The sequence below is a fragment of the Magnolia sinica genome, chromosome 16, assembly GCF_029962835.1.
Source record: "Magnolia sinica isolate HGM2019 chromosome 16, MsV1, whole genome shotgun sequence".
NCBI classification, from domain to species: Eukaryota; Viridiplantae; Streptophyta; class Magnoliopsida; order Magnoliales; family Magnoliaceae; genus Magnolia; species Magnolia sinica.
Window position 1 is genome coordinate 23847003 of NC_080588.1, and position 20791 is coordinate 23867793.

At 40.4% G+C, this 20791-nt stretch overlaps 1 protein-coding gene across 5 annotated transcripts in view; it reads left to right on the forward strand.

Moving 5' to 3' along the window:
- The window catches only part of LOC131229354 (O-fucosyltransferase 2-like), a 104227-nt gene that overhangs the window by 35803 nt on the left and 47633 nt on the right, over window positions 1-20791 (forward strand). For 3 of the 5 annotated variants that reach the window (XM_058225294.1, XM_058225292.1, XM_058225290.1), the window contains exon 5: window positions 7234-7322. The exons of the other annotated variants lie outside the window; for them this stretch is intronic. In XM_058225294.1, coding sequence (XP_058081277.1) covers window positions 7234-7322 — 89 coding nt within the window. The remainder of the gene's footprint in view (window positions 1-7233; window positions 7323-20791) is intronic. 5 annotated transcript variants of the gene reach the window in all.

Consider the following 20791-nt stretch of genomic DNA (forward strand, 5'->3'; position numbering starts at 1 on the left):
CTAAACCATTAAAAAATGGGCCTCCAAATGTACGGATGAGGCTTTTTTCCTCTTAGGAGATGGTGGGAGACTCATATGAAAAAAAAACCTGTTTAACTTAAAAGGTTACGAAGGCCTTCTTTCGAAAGCCCTATCTCATGCCGCACTTGTCGCAAGAAGCTTGTTGGAGATTTTCGATCCTCTGGCTCCAAAGGCCCCTTGGAGACGAAATTTCGGGCATTGAATCGGCCCCATAGGAGCATCTTATTCTTGTATTTTCATGAGTATTGAAGCCCAAACAACGGAGAAATCACATTTCCCCCATTTCGCAGCCGCACGAATACATAGCTCAAAAAAATCAGTTTCCGGTTGATTAAATCTCTATTAATATCTATTCAAGGTATGTTTTGGCCCTTTATTCATTGCTAATGAGTTTTCTTTTTATTTATGTTGGAAAGTTGTTATTTTTTCATTTTTTCAAATTTTTTATTTTTTTTTCTTTCTAGGAAGTCGGTTTTTATGTTAAACATGCGTGAAGTGCACTGTGGTGTGTGTATGGCATGGCCCACATGCATGGGGCCCACTGTGATGTGTGTATGGCATGGCTCACATGTGTGGGGCCCACTGTGATGTGTGAATGGCATGGGCCACATGCGTGGGGCCCACTGTGATGTATGGCATGGCCCACATGCATGGGGCCCACTGTGATGTATGGCATGGCCCACATGCATGGGGCCCACTATGATGTGTGTATGGCATGGGCCACATGCGTGGGGCCCACTGTGATGTGTGTATGGCATGGCCCAACAGTGTATGGTGTCCAATTGTCTACTCAGTAGTGTATACTGTCCATTTGTGAATTTTATTTTTTCAGTAAATTATGGTTAAATGACTATCAATTGGGAATTTTTTGTTTTTTAGTAAATTGAAAAGAGGGAGATGTCTAATGGTAAAGAGAGATTTTTCGTGGAAATATATTAAAGAGGATCCACGAGGACAAGCTTGTAGAAATTATGTGTTTTGTAAATTTTGTGGTCAAAGATGTACGGGAGGTGTGACTCGCCTAAAGAATCATTTGGCTAGAACACACAATGGGATAAAGCCATGCCCAAAAGTGACTGCAGAAGCAAAAGAGGAGTGTTAAAAGGCTCTAAAAATGTATCATATTGAAAAAGATAAAAAAAAAATGTGATGTTTCGTGATATAGGAAGGGCAGGATCGACATATTGTTCTGATTTTGGTAGTGGTAGTGTGGGTAATGATGCATTTGTGATTGGCAGTGGATCTTCTGGGACTAGTAACCAACCTGTGGTGAGAGCAAGAGGTCCCATAGACCAATTTGTTAGCAGTGAACCGCGACAAGCCACATTGAATATAAAGTGGAAGAAGGAAGAAAAGAAGCGTGTAGGGCGATTGGGAGATTTTTTTTTGGAAGTGCTTTGTCATTCAACCTTTGTACTAGCCCATACTTTCCGGCTATTTGTGAAGCGATTGGAAAGTTTGGGCAGGGATTAAAGCCACCATCCGTGCATGAGATGGGAACTTGGATACTAAAGGAGGAGGTTGGTAACATTTATACTTTGATGAAAGCATACAAGGATTCATGGAAAACTTACGGGTGTTCGATTATGTCTGATTGTTGGACAGATGGAAAGAATAGAAGTATCATCAACTTCTTAATAAATAGTCTGGCCGGAACGATGTTTTATAAATCTATTGATGCTTCAGATTCAATAAAAGATGGAAATTTGTTGTTTAAATCTCTTAATGATATTGTGGAAGAGATCGGAGAAGAAAATGTGGTTCAGGTTATCACAGAAAACCATTCGAGCTATGTGAGCGCCGGTAAGAAGCTGATGGATGAGAGAAGAAAGATCTATTGGACTCCCATGTGTTGCACATTGTATAGATCTAATGTTGGAGGATATTGGACATGGAATTGTCCTTAGCATGATGAGAAGCTTCACAAATAATCATGAGCTTCTACGGGCGGTAGTGACACGCTTTGCAACAGCGTACCTCACCCTTCGAAGTATTTTTAAGCAAAAGAAGGGTCTTCAATGTTAGTAGGATAGACAACAAACCTACCATATATTGCTGTAATTAAGGACTGTAATTAGGGGATATAGATGCTGCTGGTATGCTGTAATTAAGAGCTGTAATTAGGGGATATAGATGCTATTGTTATGCTGTAATTAAGGGCTGTAATTAGGGGATATAGATGCTGTAATTAGGGGATATAGATGCTGCTGTAATTAGAGATATTATGCTGTAATTAGGGGATATAGAGGTTGCTGTTATGCTGTAATTAAGGGATATATTGTAAGTAGGGAAAATGATTTCTATATAAGAAAAGGACCACTCGATTGAGGGTCATTGAGCAAATCTGACATGGTATCAAAGCCACTCTCTGCAACCTTGTCTTTGGTCCAATCTTCGTGGTTGTAGGCTCTGGTTTTCTGGTTTCTTGGGTGCGGGTTTTGGTTTGCAGTTTTTTTGGTGCATTTCGAGAGATTCTAGTTATGGCTAACAACTCCAACTCAGAAGTCTTTCAAACTCGGTTTACAGTGAAGAATTATGCTGCCTGGGAGTTTTAGTTTCAACTTTTTGTCATGGGAAAGGAGTTGTGGGGTCATGTTGATGGGAGTGATCCAGTGCCTACCGATCCTACGACGTTGGTTCAATGGAAGGTGAAAAATGCTCACGTGATGACTTGGATTCTTGGGTCTATTGATCCACTGCTTATACTCAATTTAAGGCCGCACAAGACGGCTAAATCGATGTGGGAGTACTTGAAAAAGGTCTATCATCACGATCATTCCGCCTGGCGATTTCAGTTGGAAATTGATCTTGCTTCCTATTCCCAAGGTACACTCTGTTCAGGAATATTTCTATGGTTTTCAGAATCTTTGGGCTGAGTTTTCCGACATTGTGTATGCCGACGTGTTGACCGAGTCCCTCTCTGCTGTTCAAGCAGTTCATGAAGTTAGCAAAAGAGACCAGTTTTTAATGAAACTAAGGCCAGAATTCAAGTCTATTCTCTCCAACCTGATGCACAGGGATCCTTCACCATCTCTTGATGTGTGTTTTGGGACACTTCTTCGAGAGGAACAACGTCTTCTTACTCAATCTTTGCTTCCACAAGAGAATGCTGTCGCATACGCCGCTCAAGGCAAAGGGAGGGTTCGAGACATGCGTACAGTTCAATGCTACAGTTGCAAAGATTATGGGCATATTGCTGTCTATTGTGTTAAAAAGTTCTGCAACTACTGTAAACAGAAGGGGCACATCATCAAAGAATACCCAACACGTCCTCAAAACCGACCCGTGAATGCTTATCATGCTACTGCCACTGGCCACACTTCAGATGGGGTAACCAGCACTCAAAATCTCACTCCAGTGTCATCTTCCACTGTCTTGGCTTGTTGACTCCGCTGCATCTAATCACATGACCAGTTCTCCTGATATGCTTAGCCTGTCCAGTAAGTCAGTCAATTTCTGCAATCTCCTCGCTACCTTCATCTTGCCGCAATCCGTCGAATTATTCGATATCTCCGGGGTTCCTCTCACCGTGGCTTGTTCTTCTCTACTGGTACTCCTCTTCGCCTTGTGGCTTTTAGTGATGCTGATTGGGCAGGATGTCCTGATACTCACCGGTCTGTCACCGGGTGGTGTATGTTTCTTAGTGATTCACTTATCTCTTGGAAGAGTAAGAAATAGGATCGTGTTTCCAAATCTTCGACCGAGTCCGAGTAGCGTGCCATGTCGGCAGTCTGCTCAGAAATTATGTGGATCCGTGACTTGCTGAAATAGGTTTTCTTCAGTCTACTCCCACTCCTCTTCATGCTGATAATACGAGTGCTATTCAGATCGCTACCAATCCCGTCTATCACGAGCGTACCAAACATATTGAGGTGGACTACTATTCTATACGGGAAGTTGTTGATACTCGGGTTATCTCTCTTCCACATGTCTCAAGCGATCTTTAGATAGCGGACGTCTTCACCAAAGCTATGACATGACTACGTCATCAATTTCTTGTTGGCAAATTGATGCTTCTTGATCAACCAGCATCAATTTGAGGGGGGATGTTAGTAGGATAGACAACAAACCTACCATATATTGTTGTACCATATATTGCTGTAATTAAGGGATATAGATGCTGCTGCTATGCTGTAATTAAGGGTTGTAATTAGGGGATATAAATGCTATAATTAGGGGATATAGATGTTGCTGTTATGCTGTAATTAAGGGCTGTAATTAGGGGATATAGATGCTGCTGTTATGCTGTAATTAAGGGCTGTAATTAGGGGATATAGATGCTGCTGTTATGCTGTAATTAAGGGATATATTGTAAGTAGGGAAAATGATTTTTATATAAAAAAAAGGACCACTTGATTGAGGGTCATTGAGCAAATCTGACATTCAAGCCATGTTTGCATCAGAGCAATAGTCTTTATGTTCTTGGGCTAAAAAACCAGAAGGAATAAGGGCGTGGGCCATCATAATGTTTGATCCAAAGTTTTGGCCGCATGTTGCGTTATGCGTTAAGAGCACAATGCCTTTGGTAAGTGTTTTGAGAGAAGTAGATTCAGAGGAGAGGCCGGCGATGGGCTTCATTTATGAATTAATGGATTCAACAAAGGAGAAGATTGTATTGAATTGCAATAATGTAAAGAAGAGATATCTTCCAATTTGGAAGAAGATAGATGAGAGATGGACTCCACAGCTTCATCGTCCTCTACATGCAGCTGGGTACTATTTGAATCCTCAAATATGGTACTCAGATAAGTTCTCTACACACCCTGAGATAAAAAAAGGGTTGATGGAGTGCATGGATAGGATGATCCTTGATATAAATGATTGGTTTGATGCTGATATTCAATTGGATGAATATGACTTTAGAAGAGGAGATTTTGGTTCTCAGCTAGCAATTACAACTATGATGAAGCATTTCCCAGGTAATTTATACTTTATAGTTTCATTTTTATGGATACTATATTTTTATAACTGGTGAAAGCATTTCATTAATTTCTAATTAATTTGTGTAGCTCTTTGGAGATAGAACACCACATCTTAAGAAGTTTGCAATCAAAGTTTTAAGCCTTACATGCAGTGCTTCTGGATGTGAGAGAAATTGGAGTACTTTTGAGCAGGTGACTCTTTTTCTCGTTGATGTTTTAAAACAACAATAATTAGTACATTAGCAAGTTTTTTTTTTTTTTTTTAAATTTACATTAATCACCATATGGAATTGACAGATTCACACGAAGAGGAGAAATCGGCTAGAGCAATAGAAGATAAATTCTCTAGTATATGTGATGTATATTATGAAATTAAGGGAAAGGATTATGAAGAGGAGTGCGACAATGGATCCTATATTAGTTGACCACCTTGCCTCAGATGATGAATGGATTGCTGAAAAAGAAGACCCTCTTCTCCCAACTGATGCATCGTGGCTCGAAGATCAAAGCATGGCATTTGATATTAGTGCTATTGCAACTATTCCGAATGTAGATGATCTAGCTAGCAACAATCCACCACCACCACTAGCATCTAGTGGTTCAAGTTCAACTCCTTGTCCCCCAAATCCTCCCCCTTCCATTAGTAAAACTTATAAAAGAAAGGCTAGCAAGTTAAGTAAGTGCTTCTAATTATAGCTTCCAAGTCCCAACATAAGTTTTTCATGAACATTTTTCACAAAAAAACCAACGAATTCCTTTCTTTAATGTGTAGGTGGTCCTATGGGACGATTTCTTTCTCCTATAGTAGAGGAAGGAGATATGGGCAAGAATGTTAATGAAGCGAACGATGTAGATGATGAAGATACAGATGCTGATGATGAAAGGCCTATACCTAGTGATGACATGGATGAAGATGACAATGATGATGATCTATTAGATGATGATGAAGACCTCTAAAGTCTAGTGCCTAGTAGATTTAGTGCTAAATTTGAGAATTGAGAGTTCAAGGAATGTGAAATTTGTTTTGTACTTAAACCTCTAAACCTTTGGCCTTTGGGATTTTATAATAGTTTATGCTTGTGAGTTGTGACTTGTGGTTTTAAACTTCTTAATTAGAGATCATTAATTAAAGTAGTTTGCTTAGAATGTTTTTGATGTGATTCTAATTTGATTTAGTTTAAATATGTGAATTGGCTTGCTTTTACTTGAAAAACGAAACATGTGTAGACATTTCCATTATTATTTTTTGCATTTTTTTCATATTTATTCTTACAATGTATTATATGTTTTCTATTTTTTTAATATAAAAAAGAATTATTGTGTAGCTTATGCTACACGCGATGTAGCTTACACTACATGCTATAGGGGATTGAACGCTACACAATACACTACGCGCTATTTAAAACACTGGTTCAAACCATACAAGAGCACGAATGAAGCCTCTCTTCACCTTCTGATTCAAAAGAGGTGAACCAATATGTATATGAAAAATTGGATAGTAGCTTGGATGAATCGAACGACGTAAGTGATGGATCCGGTTCAATTGTGGGAGGCAGGAGCCTATAGTTATATGCCAGCAAGGCACTCTTTCTATGGAGGATATTAAGTTAATGTTGTGAACAATGTAATTAGAATGGATTATATTTTATGTTCAACCTTGAACTCGAATTCAAACTTGACTCAACAGATCGAACTTGAACTCTGCTTGAAAGCACAAACTTGAACTCAACTTGAAAGCTTGAGCTCGAACTCGGCTCGAGCCGGCCCGAGCTATTGACCAAACCGGGCCGAGCTGGATAGACAGGCTCGTTGACCGAGCCGAGTTCGAGCTGGGGTTGGCTGCTGGCTGAGCCGAGCTATGCTAAGCTTGACTCTATTTGACTCGTATACAACTGGGAGGGAGGGAGGGAGGGAGGGAGGAAAGGAGAGACAAATATTGTCAGCCTTAGGTGTTAGGTGTTGGTCCCCACCCATAGGCTGCATAATAAATGCTTTGGAGTTGATGCCAGCTAGCAAAATTGTAGTTGGCCCAACACTACAGGAAGCTATGGAAAGACAGTAGAGTTTGTAGTTGGGTCCAAAGCTAGTTTGGTTGTCTTGTTTTAAAATGACATTTCTTCAATCCTTCTCAAAATCTATTACAAGTTTGCTTTCTATCCTTCTCGTATTCTCATACTTATTTGAGATCTAAGGATGGAGTTAAGAAAGATATTTGATGATTTATTTAGCTTCTCTATTCTATTGTTTCCAATGGATGCCATTTTTCTTATGTTATCTTTCTTGATATCAGGTTTGCAACGCTGTGGCTGTTGCTCGTTTACTTAATGCAACTCTTGTTCTACCAAATTTTTTGTATAGTAGTGTATGGAAAGATAAGAGGTACACTCCACTTTTACCCATATGTTTGGAGATGTTCATTTCATTGCTTCGATTGAATGTTCTACTCTTGCTATTATTTATCCTTGTATACAAAACTATGGAAAACCTAACCTGATGATTGCTCACAATGTTAATATGGTAAATAGGAACTCAAAAATTGCTCTTTTTTTATATAAGTAATTGGTAGTTTTGGAAAATAATATGCTAAGCATTAAAAAAAGATCACCAAGCAAAATTGAATTTCACGAAACCATCACCAACATAATTATCATCGATATCGTGGTTTTCGTCATAGTAGCAGCCCAGGACTCCCCAGATCCATCTTTCCTGAATAGCATTACTAATCGGACGGCTATCTTACAAGAATTTCCATAGTTTCATTGGTGTGTGGCAATCTCTAGAGGCATATCGCCTTGTAATTCTATTGGAGACATTAATCTCCCCGTCATGTTGAATTATAGAGTCATGATAATAGAAGAAATTGCATTGAGGAATCTACTGGCATCAATTTAAAATAAACTTGCCTCTATAATTATTCCTAGTAAATTTGCATACAAAAGACGGTCTGGTCTGTCTTGGTTCTTTCAAACTTTAAACTTGTACAGTAAGACTGTCATCCAGACCTCTTATTAAGCATTTCCCTACTCTCTGGTCTGGTCGACCTGAACCACTTAGCCCATAAACAATATACACCAAGCAACTTCATCCTTAATGGTTAATTCATTTAAACCATACTGCCACAGTAATTAAAGCAATGCCATCATACAGTGATGCAGACTTACATATCAACAAATAGTAAGACCTTATGTTTCACATTGTCTCTTGATTTATTTTTTTCCCAGTTTGGAACGTCTGTTGCCTATTGGTATGTTTTGCATCAGAGTTATCCTCCTGCATTTCATGGATAAAAGGAACTTTTACCTTACACATGATTGATGTCACTAAACCAATTGAGTGGTTGATTCCTAGGAGTTTCGTTATGCTAATATATGTGAGATGAAATATTCAAACTCACATATGAAGTGATGCCTGCAGCTGGATGAATCCTTCATGACTGAGTTTCCTTCCATGCATTATGTTAGGAATTAACAAATTCACAAAACCGCTTTTATGAGGTACGTAAAAAATGACGTACCACTAAAGGCTTCATCGCTTACTATACTCTTGGCCTTTGGAATGAAGAAGAGGAGAGGAAGGTTTTACATGGCAAGAACATGATTACTTGATGCACATTCAACCCTTGGTTACTTAGAGAAGAAGAAGAAAGAAATAAAAAATAAAAAATCTTCCCATTAAATTTATTGTGATAAATTTGACTTTTCATATATGTGCTGGACTTTTATATATGGGATGTTTCCTTTGGTATTTTTACTTTGTGAGCTTGATGAAATTAGTTGCTCATTTTCTTTACTTCATATTTCAACTTCTGAATGCCTTGGTTGCACGAGCTCCAGGTGCCACTCCCACTTCGAATCGCTCTTTGGCATTGCATTCTTGCTCTTGCTTCCTAGCTGTTTATACTCAATAAAACAAATGCTCCCCTGCTACCTCACCCAAATCTGTTTGCAGCTTTGCAGTATGCTTCATGCAAATATATTTCTTTTCTTTCAGTCATTGTGGTTTTCCATCACTTGTCAACTTCTCTGCTTCTTTTATGCCAATCCTTCCCTTATCACACTCTCTTTTTATATTTCTATCCATAAATTCATTTCCTCTCAAACTCTTCACTGCAACAATACCATTGCAGTTTTTCTGCCATAACGCTGCATGTTTTCCACGGTACCAAAATCGTGGTCTCCACAAACCCTAATATTCCTTGCACTTTCTGAATACCTTATCTCCACGGACCCTAGCTTTCTCATATGTCAAGCTTCCTTTTATCATTTGCCCCCACCCTAGACTTTGTCTTTGATCTTCTTTCCTTCTTTCACTTATACATTTCTCTTCCTTTAAAAGAAGGGAAAATAGAAGAAAACAATCACCTTCCTTTCTCTCACTGCAAGAACATGTAGAGACAAACGGGATATGCCTGAATGCTGAAGCTGGTAGTCGGTGGGAATTTATTTCTTGTGGCAATAATGCATCAACCTTTCACAGAAGATACTGTCTCCAAACCCATTTATGCCATTCAAAGCTCTGACCTTGCCGGTGAACAATGTGCCAAGAGGATTTCAACAAAAACTGACCATCACTATTGGTTTTTCATACTAATTTATCTAGTAAGCTGCATAGCTTAATACTTGAGCTAGAAATCAATTGTACTTGGAAGAGTTGAAGATGACATGCTGATGTCCCAACCAGCGTTGGTTAAAGATGCAAGGATCGATCAACATTCTCTGAAATCAATAAATGACTTGAAGCTGGTTTCCCCAACAGTTATCAAGACAGAAATCTATATTTCCTTCTCTCACCATCCATTTAGGACCTGTTTGGTAGGTGCCAAATGAGTTTATCTTGTTTTATTTCATAGTAATTATGTAGATCTCTAATACGTTAATTACTGTTAACATGACTCATTATGTATTAGAGATCAAGATCTCCAGTACATAGTTACTCTTAACTAAATTTGAAATGAACTCTTTTTTTTTGGCGTCTGCCAAACAAGGCCTTAAAATTTGATAAGAAAATAGATCAATATCTGAGCATCTCCCAAGCACCTGGATGCAGAAGCTGATTCCTGTGCCTCCAATAAATGATTGGACTGGGTGCATTTACCATTCATGTAAGCAGCACATAATGAATTAGTGTCCATTGCCCGGATTAATTTTAGATGGAAAGATTTCGAGACATCTTGTAAAATCCTACCGCAACGCACCCTCTTTCATACGGTTGCAAACGGTCTTCCACCTAACCCAGTGATATATTTGACCAAATTTGCTGTTCCCAAGGGAAATTGGAACAAACAGCTTCAATCTCCTTTAAAACCCCTTTTGAGGAAATTAATGAGCAGGAAAAAAAGCATACTTTGGAACACATTTTTCAATAAGATCAGTCGAGCACCACAAGGAGAGTAAGAGCCCCTTCCATCCTGACACCTGACTAGATATTGTACTCAATCATAGGCCTAAGGAGAACATGTTACATATGACCAGTATAGGACAGAATGCCTAGATGACGGACTGGAAAATGGAGCTGACAAAACCCGTTAAAATTAGCAACAGACTTAATTCTCATTCTCAACGAATTATCTGCAATTAGAAAACCACTCTTCTGTCTGCTAATCAACTGGCCAAACAACTCTTCATACTTCACTAGAAAACACACCTTGTGAAGGGCAGCCATGGATCCATTAACGAAAATCATTATATCGTCAACAAATAACAAGTGCAAAATGGAGGGGCAACCTCTAGGAACCTTCAATGATTAGAGTATCAATGCGCTTGACTTCAGATATGGAAACATGTACTGAGATGGTTGATAATGTCACAGATACTTAATAAAATATGCTCTTCGAGGGAAACATTGGGAAAAAGGTGTGTTCCTTGAGTTAGATTGAGAAGGAGAAGAAGCAAGAGAAAAGAGAGAAGGCTAAATGTGGTGATGCCCCTAGCTCTCTTATTATCATTAAGGCTTTCATAATATATGCAGAAGTTCAAAAATACCTTCATGCTTAAGTTAGTCCATAACCAAAGCCATATGCTTAAAACTATATGCTAACACATCCCCTCAATGATGAAACAAAAAGAATTATGACATGAAACAATAGAAACCATAATCTCCATGTGAGGTGAGCCACACCCGTGATCATCACCATCCATCATGGTTCGTCAACACTCTCCTTCAAGTTGAAGCATATATATTATGAATACCTAGCTCGATGAAGAGATGATCCAAATGAGTAGGAACAAGAGGCTAGTAAACACAAATGCCAATTGATCCTAAGTCTAGACGAACAACATGCAAATTTCCTTACTCGCAACTTTATCCTTGATGAGGTGACAAAAAACTTCGATGTGCTTGGTTCTCTAGTGATAAACCAAATTATTGGCATTGTGAGAAGCAACTTGATAATTACAATATAGCTTCATGGGAACATCAACCATAAACCCCAACTCTATCATCAACGTATTTGGCCAAACAAGCTCACACGTAACATGAGCCATTGCCTTGTACTCTCCTCTACACTCAACGGGCCACCACACTTTGTTTATTACTTTTTCACATGAGTAGGTTATCTCGTACAAAGGTACAATAGCCTGTAGTAGATTATCTTTCAGATGGAGAACCAACTCAGTTTGCATCTAAATACCCTTATACTCGAAGATGACTATTACACTTGTATAGAATACTATGATTAGGAGCTCCCTTTAGGTATCTAAGTATACTAAACTTGGCTTCCATATGAGGAACATGAAGAGCTTCGTAATCTTCATGACCACAATTATAAGAGAAGTGATATCAGTTTGTGATTGTTAAGTAAATCAATTTTCGTGAAGTTGATGATATCTTCTTGGATCATTAATCAACTCTCCCTAGCCCATTTAAGGCTTTTAATTTGGGTCCATAAGAGTTTCTGTTGATTAATGTCTTAAATCTGTAAATCAACATGTCTGTCGATGACAGTTCGATGGCATTGAGCAGACTTCGATGCCATCAAAGTCTTGCTCGATGCCATTGTAAAAATCTGGAATTTCCCATGTTGGTTGCTGGACACTTTGAGAGTCCTGTTCGATGCCATCGAAGGCTGTTCGATGACATTGAAGCCCTGCTCGATGTCATCGCAAAAATATGGATTTTTCATGTTTAGTTGTTGGAACATTTTGATGTTATTTCGATCCCATCGAAGACTGTTCGATGACATCGAAGTCCCATTGAAGATGCATCGAACAATCATGCAGAAGTTACGCAGAACTGCATATCTATGGGATTTGTTTCTGATTTCGATTTTGATTCTCCTAGAGGTTATAAATAGGGGTGTAATCAGGATTAGGGGGTATTTTAAGAGCTTTCTAATTCATTCCTAGGGTTTCAAGGGCTTGTAAAGGGTGATTTGAGGCTTGTTCGAATCACGTATTCTCTTTATCTCTTGTAATTTATGCTTTCATAGTGATATCTGTCGCTTTGTGCTGTGGTTTTTTCCCGAAAGGGTTTTTCCACGTTAAATTCGGAGTGTTTGTGATTGGACTTGATTGTTGCAATTGGAGTACTTTGTTTGATTCTCTCTATGTGCTTCTATGGTCTCTCAACAAGTGGTATCAGAGCTTATCGGTGGGGCGCAGATTGGATCTAAAACAGAGTATCAATGGCTTCAAATCCTAAGTACAATATTGAGAAATACTCCAGGAAAAAATAATTTTGAATTATGGAAGGTCAAGATGACTGGTCTCCTAGTTCAACAAGGATTAGATGATGCACTCCTTGAGAAGCGAACAGAATCTATGACAGATGATGAATGGAACAAGTTGGATAAGAAAACAAGAACCTTCATCCAATTGTGCCTAACAGATGAGGTCCTTTATAATATCATGAGAGAGAAAACTATAGCAAGTTTATAGGCGAAGTTAGAGGACATCTATTTAAAGAAATCTCTTGAAAACTACCTATACTTGGAGCTTTAGTTGTTCAATCTGAAGATGGCAAAGGGAGGTGATGTTGAGGCCCACAGTAGCAACTTTAACAAAATGATTTGCAAATTGCTGGATGTGGAGGAAACGATTAAGGATGAAGATCAGGCGTGTATCGTGTTGAATTCTCACCCGGCTTCGTATGAGTCTTTCAAAGACATGTTGGGCACTGCTAAATCATCCATTAGTGTCGATACTGTCATCTCAGCCTTTCAAGGAAAGGTGATGAGAAAGAAAAACGGTAACATGGGTGCCTTTACTAATGCATTGGTTACGAGGGGGCAAAATTCTAAGTGAGACTGGATCTTCTTGATCAAGATCCAAATCCAAGGGCAAGGGCAAGGGAAGTTGAAGTGCTGGAACTGTGGGTTATCTGGGCACATGAAGAATGATTGTACAAATTGTAAGGCAAGAAAAGAGAACTCAGAGGCTTCTTCCAAGGAAGCCAACACCGCCGAATCTGATGAAGGCATGAGTGGAAGTGATGTATTGTCGGTATCTATTGTCGAACACTTACACGATGATCATAGGGACGAGTAGATTTTGGATACTGGGGCATCATATCACATGACTCCTCATCGGAGTTGATTCACCAGTTTCAGAGAGTGCGATGGTGTTCACTCCCCAAGTATAGGGTTGTGATGTAGTAATAAACTCGGTAAGACCGAGGTCGAATCCACAGGGACTGAAACTTGTACGTTTCCTGAAACCAAGTAGAACTAGAACTAGTCTAAGATGCGATCTAAAACAAATAGAATTTAGGTAATAATTGCGGAATAATTATCTAAAACTTAAGTAATTCAGAGGAAGGAAACTAGGGATTCAGAGGATCCACTTGTAGGGATCAGGGAGATCTTATGCCTGCATTAAGATTTATGGAAATCAAACTGAACCTACTTGATCTGGTTTTTAAGAGATGAAAAGTATATGAATTAGAATGGATTCCATCATCCAACCATGCCCAGGAGACAAAGCAAACAACAGGATTAAACTAATTACCAACTAATCAACAATGTATGAAGATCAGGAAGGGTACTGTCATCCTACCATGCCCATGGGACAATGATGAACAACAGGGGTTCCTGACTTCATAAACATAAAAGGGAAAAAGAAATACTCAAAGCCATTGCAAACCCATTGTAATTTCAGTCACAACAGACCATAAAAGACCAAGAAAAATATTCCCTTAAAAATCAACTATATTAAATTCAGTTTATGAATTAAAGGCACACAGTAAAATCTCCCATCTCACTACAGGCTTCACCTCTTGGCCCTAGCTAAGAGGTTTAGCCACACATGATATGGGCTAAATTCCAATTAAAAAGAAGAAGAAGAAGAAGAAGAAGAAAAAGAGGAAGAAGGAGAACCGAGCCTTGTCCAGCTTCTGTCCACGTTCCAGCCCAAACCCAAGCCAGCCGTACGTCCTTCTCTGTTTCTCTTTTTCTTCCCACGCTGCCAGCAGCCAAACCGAGCACAGACTTCTGCTCCCTTTCTCTCTCCGATTCTCTTCCTTAAACCGAGCACAAAACCGGCACCAAGCTCCTGTCCCAAGCTAACGTCCAGCAGCCACGCCCCTACTCTTTCTCCCTCCCTTCCGTTTTCTCCTCACGTCCTTATAGAGCTGTCCTCCGAGAGTCCTACCGGAAGTAGGATGCGGAGACACTCCTTACGCAGCCAGGACCGGTGGAGAGCTAGAGTCCGCAGACGAGCCAGCTGCGGAAACAGTCCCTCCGCTGCGAGGTATCTCTCACGCAGTCAGGAGTTCCGCGTTGCCATTCTTCTTCTTCTTTGCTTTCTTTCTAGAAGGACAGCGTCCTCTAGGGGTGTTTTGACAGAACTACATGATGAATGGTTCGGATCAGCCGTCCGATCGCCGTTGAGATCATGTAACGGCCCGCAAAATTGGCCAGCGTCCGGCGCTAAAACAGGGCCTGCGAAAGGCTTTCGCTGTGACTTGGTGGGGCTCAATACTGACAGCGATGGAGAAATCCACGCCGTCCATCGGTTTTCTCCCGAAATTCTGGTCGGGAAAGGATGGTTTCTGCCTTCCGTTGGTGCGACCCACTTGATCAGTCTTACAACCGTTCGACCTGTGTTAGAATGTTTGAGACGCCATTGTCGCTGGTATTTTGAAGTTAATCCACCTAGGCATTGGTAATGTGGACCAATATGATCTAATGGACGGTTTAGATTGGTCTTTAAAATCGTGATGGCGGCCCACTAGAGCGAACCGCGATCCCTGTTTCTTCCGCAGGAAAAAAAAATCGAATTGGAGAGGGAGACTCGGTCAAACGTGTTGCCGTGCACGGCTAGTGCACCTATGCTGTACATGTGCAATGCACATGTGGGTCCCACGCTGATGTATATGAGAGATCAGCTCCGACCAACCTGGTTGCCATATAATTTAAACGGTTGACACCAAACTTGAAGTATTTCAAGATAGCAGGCGGGCCCCAGATTGATAATTTGTGGGCTGATCTGTCCGTTGGGACATTTCCACAAAGATCCAATGGCTGATTTTTGACGTGTACGGTTAATTTATGGTCTTCAGGCCGTGCATGAAGTTTTGAACCAAGCAGATGGCGGAAACCTAATGATCTTGCATTTTGGCTGACTTTCAGGCCGCTTGAGCTTCAGTTTCTCAATTTTCGCGGACCCCAGGAGTGTAATTCCGTTGATCCTGGTCCCCTGGAGTCCGTCCCTTGCTCTGATGACTTCGGAGTGTCAAATTCATGCTTTTGATACTATTTTTCAGTCCATGCTCCTGATTCCACCTTGCAACAGAAACATGATTAAAATGAGATATTAAACGGTACCATGTTCATAAATCTAGGCAACAACTGGGTCCGATATGCAATATTTGACCCTCAACACAACCCCCAACCAGCATTTTGCTAGTCCCGAGCAAAATATGCGAAAGGTAAGTTGAGAATTACAGACCAATTTCTACAAACTCGAGAGATTTATGAAAAACAATTCAGATATTCGAATTCTAAGATTCATGAATGTTGGCAGTACTTTCTCCTAGAATCAAACTCACGGTACTTCATAATCAAGCTCAAATATTAATCCATCAATTAGAACGATTCTAAATATTGAATTCCATGGATGTATAGTCTAATCTCGACTTGTCAACACTAAGATTCACCTCGATATTTAAGGATATCATTGGTGACAACTAAGAGAATTCACGATAACTCAACTTGGCTTACACATTATCTTTTTATTCTTTTAGTTTTTTATTTTTTTCATTAGAAGTAACGCCAAGAAGAGGGATCAGATCCTCACCTATAGGGAGCAAACCTAAGGTAAAGACTGTACACCCAACTTTTTCACATATCATTCATGGGGAATCGAATCCTCACCTATAGGGAGCAAACCTATGGTGAAAACCATTCGCCCAATCTTTTCAATTTCTCAAGTTGGTTCCTTTCAAGCTTAGTGATCACCAAATTAATCCTTCAATATCGAATGAAACCTTAACGTGTAAGCGAGATGTGACATGTAAAATTATGATTCACTCAATGTTTAAAACTTCTAATAATGGATTAATAGTTCTAACTTAACTGTGAAATTTGATAGATAACTAAATCCAAGAGTCATGAAGTACCAACATCACGCATTTTAAAATTCTAAGTCCAAGATGGCCGTCAAAATCGCTTCGAATTCATATGAAATTCTAGAAAAATTTAAAAATTTTCACAATTTTTGCTCAAGACCAAGAAAACACTGATTAAGAAACCTAATCTCCCACCCCCAACCAAAAATCTACATTGTCCTCAATGTAAAAGAAATAGGCATGCAATGCACAAGGGACAACAAAAATATAAGAGGAGTGATGGAAAGATAGTACCTGGATGAAAGAATCAAAAGGCTTTCCAAAGATATCTACGTAAGATCGGGTCAGCACAAGAGAGAAACCAACAGAAGTAAAATAAAAATAACAAAAATGAAATCCTACCTACACCACTTTCGCAGGTACTCTCGATTGCATTTAGCGTATGCAACAAGCCTTTAAACCCTTAGGTTACCCCTAGTGGACGAGTTGTAGTCTCGTGAGGGTTTGCAGTAATGTTACCCACAAACATTGAACTGACTAATGAAAAAAAATGACATAAAATGAAGAACTGGGTTGCCTCCCAGGAGCGCTAAGTTTACCGTCTTCAGCCAGACAAATAAAGCAACTACCCTAGTCCTAAGAAAACAGGAAACTTACCTATACCTCCATCAGACTAGGACAGGATCAGTCAGAGGCATGGACATGTCCTCTGAATCAAATTTCTCGACAAATGGTTTCAATCGATGTCCATTGACTTTAAACTCCTTGCCATTGTCGGGATCTCTTATCTCAACGGCCCCATGAGGAAAAACAGTAACAACAATGTAAGGGCCGGTCCAACGAGATCGAAGCTTACTCGGGAAGAGATGTAATCGAGAATTGTACAAAAGGACCTTCTGACCAGGCGTGAATGATTTTCGCAAAATGTGTTGGTCATGAAATGCTTTCATCTTGTCCTTGTAAATTCTCGAATTATCGTACGCATCATTCCGGATTTCTTCAAGTTCATTCAATTGAAGTTTGCGTAGCGAGCCAGCGTTGTCCAGATTGAAATTAAGATTTTTGATCGCCTAATACGCTTTATGTTCCAGCTCCACAGGCAAGTGACAAGCCTTCCCATAGACAAGTCTAAAGGGAGACATTCCAATAGGAGTTTTAAATGCAGTACGGTATGCCCATAAGGCATCGGTCAATCGAATTGACCAATCCTTACGATCAGGGTTGACCGTCTTCTCCAAGATGTGTTTAATTTCCCTATTAGAAATCTCGGCTTGCCCACTTGTCTGTGGATGGTATGGGGTGCTCACCTTATGAGAGATACCATATTTCTTCATTAAGCTCTCAAATGGTTTATTACAAAAGTGTGAGCCCCCATCATTAATGATGGCTCAAGGCGTTCCGAATCGAGAAAGAATGTTTTCTTTTAGGAATTTAATGACCGTGCGATGGTCATTCTTTCGACACGGAATCGCTTCGACCTATTTAGTGACATAATCCACGGCGAGCAAAATATACAGATTCCCAAACGATTAGGGGAATGGTCCCATGAAATCGATGCCCCAGCAATCAAATGCTTCAATGATAAGGATGGGATTCAAAGGCATCATATTTCGACGGGACAATGCTCCCAATTTTTGACAACGCTCACAAGCTTTGCAAAACTCATGAGTGTCCCTAAACATAGTGGGCCAGTAAAAGCCACACTGCAGAATCTTGGCCGTGGTCTTTTTAGCAAAAAAGTGACCACCACAAGCCTCTGAGTAACAGAAGGAGATGACGCTCTGATGCTCATCGTCTGGTTCACATCTCCTTAGAATTTGGTCTGGGCAATATTTAAATAAATAAGGATCATCCCAGAAAAAGTTGCGCACCTCGGTGAAAAATTTCTTCTTATCTTGCGCAGTCCACTGTGTCGGTATGGCACCTGTAGCAAGATAATTAGCAATATCAGCAAACCAAGGTGAATGGGAGACTCTGAACAGTTGTTCATCAGGGAACATGTCGTTGATATGGGGCGTCTCGGGGAATCAGAAGTATTAAGGCGAGAAAGGTGATCGGCCACAACGTTTTCTACTCCTTTTTATCTTTAATTTCCAAATCGAATTCTTGGAGTAGAAGGATCCATCGTATCAGTGGGGCTTAGAATCATTCTTAGAAAGAAGATACTTAAGTGCCGCATGATCGTGTAGATAATGATCTTGGATCCGATCAAGTAGGACCTAAATTTGTCAAGGCGAACACTACGGCTAAGAGTTCCTTTTCCGTAGTCGAGTAGTTCACCCGGCGAATTTAAAGTTCTACTTGCGTAATGAATGACGTAGGGCCGCTTATCTTTTCTCGGCCTAGGACCGCTCCAAGAGCATAATCGAAGCGTCGCACATAAGCTCAAAAGGAAGGCTCCGGTCGGGTGGTGCATGATAGGTGCGATGGTTAACGTGCCCTTAAGCTTGGTGAAAGCTTCATGGCACTGCTCAGTCCACTCGTCGGAGCATCCTTTTGAAGAAGATTACATAAAGGGCGAGAGAAGACTAAAGTCCTTTATGAATCGCTTTTTAAAATCTGCGTGTCCTAAGAAGGATCGCACATCTCTGATGTTCTTGGGTGGAGGTAGGTTAGAGATAAGATCGATTTTTGCCTTATCTACCTCGATTCCTTTGGACGAGATGATATGCCCAAGGACAATTCCCTTTTGAACCATGAAATGGCACTTCTCCCAATTAAGTACCAAGTTCTTTTCTTCACATCTTTTCAACAGCACACATTTAAGACTTTCCAAGCACTTCTGAAAGATGGACCGTAAAAGAGAAGTCGTCCATGAAGACCTCTAGGTATTGCCCTACCATATCAAAAAGATACTAAGCATACATCGGTGAAAGTGGCGGGGGGCATTACATAGTCCGAATGGCATCCTTTGGTAAGCAAAGGTGCCGTAGGGACATGTAAATGTGGTCTTTTCCTGGTCTTCAGGGGCTATCTCTATCTGGTTGTAGCCCGAATACCCGTCAAGAAAACTGTAATAGGAATGACCAGCTAACCTTTCCAGGATCTGATCAATGAATGGTAAAGGAAAGTGGTCTTTCCTCGTGACGGTATTCAACTTCCTGTAGTCAATGCACATTCTCCAACCAGTAGTGACTCTAGTTGGCACGAGTTCATTATTAGCATTGGCTACGATGGTGATTCCGGACTTCTTAGGGACCACTTGAGTTGGACTCACCCATTGACTATCAGATATAGGGTATATAATACCCACATCCAATAGTTTAAGAACCTCGGCCTTAACCACTTCCTTCATATTTGGATTTAGTCTGCGTTGTGGTTGCCGAGCGGTTTTTGCATTATCCTCAAGATATATGCGGTGAGTACAAATCGAGGGATCGATTCCCTTGAGGTCCGCTATCGTCCATCCCAGGGCTCCTTTATGCTCAATGAGAGTAGTTATAAGCATACTCTCCTGTTCTTTCTCCAGGTGGGCAGAGATCACCACCGGGTATGTCTCGTCTTGACCTAAATAGGCATATTTCAAATCAGAGGGCAAAGGTTTTAGGTCAAGCTTCGGCGGCTTGAGGTTAGACGGTAGAGGCACTACACCAGTTTGTGGTAATTCTTCAAATTGTGGCCTCCACCGGTTAACTTCAAGTACCGGTGCAGTATCAAGCAAGGCGCACGTCTCCCTAATCATGTCATCATCAAAATCATGGGAGTGGGCCAGGCACGTCTCTAAATGGTCGGAGGATAAGATCAGAGGTGTCGTATCTTTCACGAAAGAGTCAATCATGTTAATGTCATGGAAATCGTCATCATCCTCTGAGTTGCTGCCGTTATTGAAAAAAATGTTTGACTCCAATGTCAAATTTCCAAAAGACATAGTCATGATACCATTCCTGCAATTGATAATTGCATTTAACGTGGCAAGGAATGGGCGACCAAGAATGACGGGAATCTGAGTGCTCATGTTATTGATGGGTTCGGTGTCCAGGATGATAAAATCTACAGGGTAGTAAAATCTATCGACCTGGACTAACACATCCTCAATTATCCCTCTTGGTACACGAACAGAGCGATCAGCAAGTTGTAGTGTGGTTAGGGTGGGTTTTAATTCACCCAAACCTAACTGTTTGTATACCGAGTAGGGAATCAGATTGATGCTCGCTCCTAAGTCAAGAAGTGCGTGATCAATTCGATGGTTCCCGATTACACATGATATGGTTGGGCTACCGGGATCCTTGAATTTCTGCGGCACGTCTTGCTTCAGGATGGCACTCACTTTCTCAGTCAAGAAGATTTTCTTTTGAATAATTTTCCGTCTTTTGGTCGTGCATAAGTCCTTCAGGAATTTGGCATAT